Source organism: Notothenia coriiceps, unplaced genomic scaffold (assembly GCF_000735185.1).
Source record: "Notothenia coriiceps isolate Sejong01 unplaced genomic scaffold, NC01 NC01_scaffold00017075, whole genome shotgun sequence".
In the NCBI taxonomy this organism is placed as follows: Eukaryota; Metazoa; Chordata; class Actinopteri; order Perciformes; family Nototheniidae; genus Notothenia; species Notothenia coriiceps.
In genome coordinates, this window is record NW_011349776.1 from 404,023 (window position 1) to 413,311 (window position 9,289).

A 9,289-nucleotide genomic window follows, 5' to 3' on the forward strand; every position below is an offset into this window, starting at 1 on the left:
GTTGGTACGTTCGCCCCCCCTAAAATTTTTTTTTACAACGTCTCGTGAGTAATGTGCAGTACCGGAGTCCAACAGAGAGGCAGCAGCTGCGGGACAGTAGACTGCGTACTGCGTAGCCTTCCCTGCCTTGAAGAAGAAGTGATTCTTTGTTAGAGTGAAGAGTCCCGTCCCCCCCGGTCAACAACTTCAAAATTCTGGGCTATAAAAATCACTGGCCCGCGAAAGTGTCTATTGGATACATTTTGGCCCTTGGACAAATGTAGTTTGTGATCCCTGCTCTAGAAGGAGTTTCTGCCCTGACACTCCACCCCCTTCCTGCATGAAACGCCTTTGTTTACTTCCGTAACCTAGAGACATCACTTTGTAACACTCACGTTTCTATTGGCTTGCTCTCAAACACATTGTACGTGATAGGCTAAGGGGCTGGACAATTCTAACCGATCAAAACAGAGCCGGCCAGCCAACCAATCAGAGCAGACTGGGCTCTGGTTTCAGACAGAGGGTGAAAAGAGGTGCTGCAGCACAGGCAGTATGAGAAAAATAAAGAGCTTTTTGAACATTAAAGCATGGAGACATGTCACAGTGGAGACAAAAAATGCTAATATGAACCTCAAATGAGCATAACATGTTNGTGTGCCTTGGCAGTCTCAGACAGTGGAGACAAAACATGCTAATATGAACCTCAAATGAGCATAACATGTTCACTTAAGTATTTTCTTGTTACTGTAGTGTTGAAACTTGGCTTTGTTTTTATTTTTGTATTTCTTTCATTAAAAAAAGTTGGGAAAAACCTGTTGTAGGTTTTCTTTGGATACATGGCAAGTATTTCTCACATTCTCAAACTCTCACACCCAGTAAACACCTGCCAGGCATGCTGCTGTGGGCACTAAGAAAAAAGACACTATCGTTCTCACCTGACTTGCATTTCCTGATTATGTTTCTGCATCCGGCAAAACATGAGCTTCTCCGCAGGGAAAAAGCACAATGAAGATACGGCTTCAATGTCATCATGTGGGGATTAGGACGCAAAGCCTTTATAGCATTGACCTAAGTATGGATGCTGACAGCGGTCTTTAAATAATTATGTTGAAATGTATCCAAATAAAGCAAGTTGAATAAGCCTGCACAGAAAGTTGTACTACCCTGCTGTAAAAAAATAATAATAGCTTTTCGGAAACTAGAATAAACTTAAATCCATAACCAAAAATCCAATCTGGTGTTAAAAAATATTTGATGCGTGGCAGCAGGAAAAGATACATTCCCAAACTATCTATTGTACATTAAATTGGTACAAATATACCTCCATCAAATCGTTTTATGTAAAGCTGAGACAGGAAATTAATCAGCAACTATTTTGACAAAAGGATTAAGGGATTTTTGTGATTGTTTTTGTCCTCCATGGCTTTTCATATGTTGGGTCAAGCCTTGTAATTATTCTGGAATCTGGCTTTAAAGACAAGGCAGTGAAGGATGTAACACACAAACTGGACTCCCTGGATTTTATTTCACGTTCTTTCCTTTATCCGTAGCATTATACGCTGAATGGTTTCTAACTTTGCGGTGCTCTTGGGATCATTTTGTGAGAGGATATTCATTTCAGTATTGGTTTTCGTCCCCAATGACACATGGCCTTTTATTCCAGTGGATACACATGAGGGATATTTCACTGGAAGTCAGGGAAAGGAAGGTTTTGCTTCCGTTGTTCACACCTCTTACTGTGTGTATTGGTATTCATCGAGCTGCAATAGATTACATTTTATTGTGAAAAGTAAATTCATGGTTTCTTAGGATGTTCATATGTTGTTGTTGTACTTTTATTATCATTACGTAGTACAGCTACTATGTAACAAAATGGTTTCTCTGCATTTGACCCATCCTAGTGTTAGGAGCAGTGGGCCTGCTATTATGATCGGCGCCCGGGGAGCAGTGTAGGGAACGGTGCCTTGCTCAGGGACACCTCGGTAGCACTTGGTCTTGCCGGGACTTTAACTGGTGACCTTCCAGTTGCCAAGCCAAGTCCCTATGGAAAAAAGATCACACATATTACATGGTACATACAAAGATTGTATATCCTGAAAGTGTTTGGAAAATGGTTTGAAAGAATGTAATTGATATATATTTGTTAGTATTTAAAAGGAAGTTAAGGCGTTGGATAGCAGATTGTCCTAAAGGGGCCATACTATGCGCTTTTTGTTGTTTTGACTTTCCAGTAGTGTGTTATTTAGTTGTTTTTTTTGCATTTGAATGCAAATAGGAAGCTGGAAATTAATAATATGGCCGCTTTGATCTAGTATCCTGCGATCTATTGCTTTGGTCTTCAAAAACATATCTGGGGATTTGAGGTATTTCCTGGTATAAATTACATGTTTACTCCTTGTGATTATTTCTCCACTTCTAAAAGGGGCGTAACACCACGGTGTAATCTTCTGTGGGTTTCATTATGAAGATTTCACAAGTATCACTTTCTGTCATTTCAAATAGCCATTTTTAATATGTGGATCACTTTACCTTGTTGATATTCCACTCACTGCAGCACATAGTGAAGTAAGCCAGAACCGTCCAATACTCATAATAATATTTTAACGCTGCACATTTAACAGAACAGCTCATACCTTGACCTCAGAGGAGACCTGACCCTGACCCCTGAAGTCTAGTATTCAAAACAACAAAAAATCTATAGGGGGCTAAATCCTTTTTCCCCCCCTATAAGATCTTTTCTTGGGGCATTTTTTTGGCAGATGACAGTGTAGAAACGAAAGCGAGTATGACATGAAGTCCTGAGGCTACCATCTGCTACCAGCTGAATCTTGACAGGTTATTACACAAAAACAGCAGAACATAGTAAAAGGTAAAACGTCATTTTGGGGTTTCTAGAGACAAAGTGTTTGTGACGCATTCAGCTCCTTCCATTCAACGATTTGTATTTTTATTTCCGCCACTTTAATTCCAAGAAGAAACATTTATAATGTTATGATTTGTGAGATGTAGATAAGAGGAGACAATTGCAACCTCAGGGTGATAGGCAGAGATGTTGAGCACTTGTGTTGCAGCTGTGTTTTTCACAAATCTAAGGATATGTCCAATCTACCTCTGCTCTAACGAGACCCCACCAGCCCCTCCTCACTCTTCTGTATCCATATAATCCAGGGATTTAACCCGAGGCTTCATCGCAGCTGGTTATATCCGACAATGTAAATAGGACGTCCTCCGGTTAGTCAACAGTTAACCAGATTTACTTATACGTATACTTTTACGTATACCCATAAACAGTCAATAAAATAAAGCGGATTCAGCCGAATGCCTCTAAAGCTTTAAGAGCATTCCACACAAGCCAGAAGCGCCACTTGCACACTGTGCAGAAATATAACCTGCTGCCCTTTCCCAAAGTAATCCTAGGATGTATCTTGTTTCATCACTCAGTTGTTTATCCAGAGGAAATGTCAGTATTACTGCAGGAGCCTCAGGATATAATCTTGCCTTTGGCCGGCCGGCTTGATATGGAGCTTTTCGAATCTCTCCTGCTGGATTATTTTGCGGAGGAGGCTTGAATGACTGAACAGGCTGGCCTCTTCAGACCTGCAGATCATAGCAGCTCTGTCATGCACGTGATGAGAAGCCATTGTCACGGGGAGCAGTGGGTGGTGGAGGAGGACTAACGGAGCATACGAGTGCATCTGCTGGGACACAAGCTCCTCGTCCAGATATGCAATTATAAAGAGCCTGGTGATTAGCTCGAGGCCATAGTTCACATCTTCCCTCTCTGACTGTTTGAGCTGCTGGTAGATGATTAATGCCGTGTGATTATACGAAGTAAATTCTCCTTAAGGACAGGGAACGTTAAGCACTCAGCATTCATGTACAATGACAGCGCAGGAAACTCTCGTAACAGATGAAATTCAAAATCAGCTGACAATATTTCTAGGTCAGGGATAAAATGCATTATTCTGTTATGATATTGAATTTGAACAAACTTTTAAGTCAGGCTAGATCTTAAATGCTTGTCCTTGTAGTTGTATTCAGTCCCATCATAAATGTAACGTGCCATTAGTGAATGTTAAATAATCTTTGGTATTTGACAGATCACCTTTAGTAGTTTTATGCTAAATACTGAACAAGTATGTGAATGAGAATGTATAAAGACTTGTGAAAAGGCAACAACTCTCAGCACTAAAGGCTTCAACGGCTGATGATTTATTTATTTGAACAGTCCTTTTTTTATAACACAAAAACAAAAGTAGTATGACGGATGTTTTCTTGTGTCAATTGTACTGAGTAATTAAACTGAGAATTGACGGCTAACTGGTGGTTGTTTTAAATGTTGCCACTAGCGAAAATAATTGTTTGATGGTATTTTAGCCTCTTTTAGCTGTATTAGCATGCTAACGCTGCAGTTGGACTGATAGTGTGGGTAAAAAAAAAATGTTTATACGTAGAATACATGTAAGAAATGTCCGTTGATGTTTTATTATTTTTTCTAACCCCAAACTACATAGCCTAAACTGAAGATACATGGTACTGAAAGAAAGGGCAGTGAGTAAGACGAGGGTCAACAAATGCCACGGGGGGAGTGTTATTCTGGTTGACCCACATGCTTTACACAGGCGTTCAGCCAGTCAGGGGGGATAGGGTGGGGTCTCTGATAAAACTGAAGTGACACCATGGATGTCCTCAGGAACTGTCTCGTTCCAGAAACACGTTCCACACACTCACACTCATGTGAACAGTGGTGGTTCACAAGGACACATCAGAGGTTATGAGGCCAGCACTGCACTCTCATGACAAAATGCGTTCTGTAGCTTCCGCTAGGAGGATGTAGAACACCACGGAGCACCAGATGGCTGCTGAAGAAGCCAATGAATGCAAAAATATCTGAGTAAACTCCCCTTTAGATGATAAAAAACCCATGAACCAGTCAATTTTAGGCACATGCTAGACCTATAAACTGGATGATAGCGGTTTCATTTCAGCTTCCACGCATTTACACATACAAATGTTGAACTAACACTGTGGTAAACCCCAATATATCTATAATATATAAAGATGGGATTATATTTCAGCCCAGAAATTGATTTAAACAGGACGTTATATCAGCAGAAACATCATCTGAGCCAACATTCTTTAAGGCATGCAAGATTTTGACTGACACATTTTGGCAAGCCTGTGCCGCTTTGTGTCCTCAAGCAATTGGGAAATATATAAAGTTGTCAGTTTGTCAAAAAATCTTTGCAGCAATTGCTGTGTTTTTTGTCATACATTTAGATCTGGAGTGTTTTTAGACTCGTCATAATGGGAGGTCTGGTGGCCTAGTTGTTATGTGCACAACACACATTTGTGAACGTCATACCCATAGCCTGAATATGATCAACATCCCCCATTCCCAGGCTTCTTGTCTTTATCTACACTATGAGATTTCTAGTAAACGCGAAATGCATAGTGTAACAAAAAAAGTGACACTATAATTGAATTATTGCAGAATGTGGGTGTCCCAAAAAAACTGTCACTTAGAAGTATTTACTCACAACATTGTACCGATTAGAATTTCCCTCGTTGCAAATATCCTAGAGGGGTTTCGAGTGTATTGACGCGGACCTTTGGTAATGCACGTCTCTGGGCCTCACACATTCATAACCTTGTGATGATGGCTTTATCTAACCCCACTCAATACGAAATGCATCCCATCATATTCGTTCTGCACTTTGGATGTAATGAACGGTTGGGTGGCTGAACAGTTTTAAAGGCTCCAGCCAACCGGAGTAAACACAGCCGGTTGTACGCTCTCGTGTTGGTCCATGAACCTACGTAAGCTTACAGCATCGTACTTGGCTTCCTTCCCTACTGGCTACGACACACACACACACACACACACACACACACACACACACACACACACACACACACACACACACACACACACACACACACACACACACACACACACACACACACACACGATGCTTCTGGTGAATCTTCTCTCACACTGGAAACTCCTTTTGTTGGAGGTGTCTCCTGTATTTATGTAGGCATGACTAAGAATTAACGGATGCAGTCTTGATAACGGACGAGGCTGTTTGAGAGGGGAAACCGAAAACGTCTTATTACAGAAATTCATATTAACTTGTACTCATTGCCACCAAGCAAACATATGTTGTGGTGTGTATGCCAGTATCTTGAAGCACTGTTCATCATAAAGCCAAGGAGCCGCATGGACTTTAACCACAGAAGTGCTTTGCCACGCAAGATAATTACAACCGCCTCATGATCGTTGGCGTACACATTATGGCACCTTACAGGTTTATTGATTCATTAAACTTAACAGTGCGACCTTGAAATGGTTAGCCTTTGGCAGGAGGAAGGTAGTCATGCATTAATAATCTCGACTCAGTTACAAAATGTGCCAAAAGGAACAGGGAGATTGTGAGCTTTCTGTACTCTGAAGTGTTCAAAGCAATGTTATTTTTGTAAGGATGTGATTAGCCTGTTAATGAGTTGAATCACTCTGCACAAATACCAATAGGCGATACGGTACGTCCACACGGCAGCGTCGCGTTGAAGCTTGCCGGTGGGCGTGTCTGGCGTGCGAGCAACAACCTGCGGGGATACAGTCTTTAATAAATCTAGGTCGCAGTCTAAACAACCAATCACATGAATCTCCCGTTCCGGACACACAAGCATGCGGTTTGATTGGCTAGAGCTTGTACTGGCATATGATTTGCCGTCCACACGGCAGCGTCGCATGCTTCAACGGAGACGCTTCCTATTCACTTTGGGGTGACGTCACGCATTGCATTGCGGTCGCTTTGCCTCCGTTGCTCGCTTCGAAAGTTAACGGAAGTGCCAGCCAATCAAATCATATGCCAGTACAAGCGCTAGCCAATCAAACCGTGTGCTTGTGTGTCCGGGGAAGGAGATTCATGTGATTGGTTGTTTAGACTGCGACCTAGATTTATTAAAGACTGTATCCCCGCAGTACAACGTCTTTTTAAGTCGTCCCCAAGTGCGTGTTCTTTTTCTCTTATGTAATATTTAGGACATGTTCTTCTCTTCCTCTGTTTCTCCCAGAGCTCCATCCAGATCACTTTTGACAGCAGCCTCCAGTTATCGGCTAACTCTGCAATAGAGAGTGTGACCTGCACTGACCAATCGGCAAACCGCATGGTAAGTCATCTTTATTATTTAAGTGTGGGCGATACATGATAAACCTCCTGGGCCATATTTCTGCACCATAAAAAAAATCAAGGTTTGTCATTTTTTAGCCAACTTCCTCTTGTTTTTCCAGGTTTTAAACTGTAAATGTTGGGTGGACACAGTGACGCTCCCTGTGACCGTCACCCTGCAGTCACATGCTGCCGTTTCCATGGACACCTACCAGATCACTATAGCACCTATGGTGGCACAGGTACAAAAGCACACCACCTGGATTTGTTTGCAATTTGCACGTTTGAGGGCAGGACTATAAAACAAATCTCAGAGCAACATTTGCATTCTCATTCAAATTTTTAAAATTGCATTTGGCGATCGCCCCTCATTGTGATGAGATGACAATTAATGGGCCCTGTTCACACCTGGCTTTAACATCGACCCAATCACAATGGGACAGCTATAAGTAGGTCAGTTCACACACACACACTAGAATGTGTCTCAACATGCTTTTCAAAGGGACCACTTTAAATCAGGTCTTACTCCCCACTCTTCATGCAAATAGACACACACGTCATTTGCAAAAGCATTGTTGTTTTTAACACGCCAGAGGCACCATCAAACTGCCCTGCCTTGTGTAACGGAAATTAAAAGAAGAAGAAATCAAAGTGATACAGACATTTCTTGCAATGGTCAAGATAAACCACATTTCCCAAGATGTACCACATTGTATTACATCTCTTTGCAAAGATTGCAGATGTTTTGGACACAATAACACAATGCTTTCTTATCTCTGCAATACAAGTATTTATAAAACCCACGGTAAGAACCCATTTCACATCCTGCTGCTTTCTGCGCCAGTGACATTGTCTTTTTTTAAATAGGATAATCATGTTGGAATTGATTTTCCAGCTACCTGTAACTCCTTTCACCATCTAGCATAAAGAGAAATGTGTTATCGTACCAGAAAATAAAGTGTTTCTTCATGTTATCTAGCTCCAAATGTTAGCTTGTGTTGTCGTGTTAAATGTATTTCAGAAGCTAGCAGAGACTGCGTATCCTCTGGAACTGCTAAGACTACCAAATACTAATACTTCTACTATTCTAATACCTTTAATTTAAGCCCATACCAATAGAGTTCTTCATCAATACCATCATGTTCATGGAAGCCTAATCTCCATTGTTTGTACTAAATTATCAAAATGAAGTACTGGTGATGATTTATTGTTAGAGAATGAAACGTGTAGAATCCTTATAATATTCCTTTGTGTAATCTGTCTGCATGTTGGTTGGTGTGCAGTCTGCAACTAGGTGTGATGTGTTTTTCAACCTCGCCCCCCCCCCTGTCTCTCTCCCTCAGGTGGTGGTGTGTCTGGAGGAGGTGGAGGACGAAGGTCTGCTGATGTCTTGGACTCTTTCCAAGCAGCCGACATTTTCTCTGAGCGTGTCTCCATGCAGGCTGCAGAGACAGGTGAGAACATGTGACACTGATATCATTCATATGAGACGTCTGCCACATGCTGTCAGCTGAGGCCTCGTCTCTGCACCGGTCTGGAGTTTACAAGCTAAAAGGTCACGTGTATTAAAACAATGACAAGACAATATGAAATTCTTTCCTTACTATGCTCATGCTTTCCGTCAAATGATGTTTCTAAGTCTCAGTCAGCATGTGATGATTTGCTTGTGAGTCACGACCCCCCACAAAACTAGCCATGAGTCATGAGGGAAAGGCCGTTCTTGAATATCGTTACATAAGCGTGCCTGCAATTTGATGCCTTTTGTGAGTAAAAAAATAGAGTTGTACCAAATGTCTTTTTTACATGTTAAGCTTTTATAGTATTTTCATTAAGCTTTGAATGCTTTGTCATATTTATCAAAACCTTAACACTTAACCGATCATCTTTATATGCAACTGTGCAAAACACAAAGAATAGACATGAGAAAAATGAATGAATCAAAATGTCCTTGAAAATAATAATACTATATAGCGCAATAAATAGCAGGGAATACCCGCTGAAACCGTCTACAACAGTTGTTCCCAACCTTTTTTCCCAAGAGCCCCCCCAAATGACTCTCTTTTTTTTTGTCCATACATGAGTTTGTTGACAAATACTAATCAGCTGTTTGTTGTTTGTGTCAGGGCACGGAGGGC

At 41.3% G+C, this 9,289-nt stretch overlaps 1 protein-coding gene across 2 annotated transcripts in view; it reads left to right on the forward strand.

Moving 5' to 3' along the window:
* c2cd2l (c2cd2 like) overlaps positions 1 to 9,289 on the forward strand; it is a 22,449-nt gene that overhangs the window by 6,651 nt on the left and 6,509 nt on the right. For both annotated transcript variants that reach the window (XM_010776623.1, XM_010776624.1), the window contains exons 3-5: positions 7,060 to 7,155; positions 7,277 to 7,396; positions 8,498 to 8,608. In XM_010776623.1, the coding sequence (XP_010774925.1) occupies positions 7,060 to 7,155; positions 7,277 to 7,396; positions 8,498 to 8,608 (327 nt within the window). The remainder of the gene's footprint in view (positions 1 to 7,059; positions 7,156 to 7,276; positions 7,397 to 8,497; positions 8,609 to 9,289) is intronic.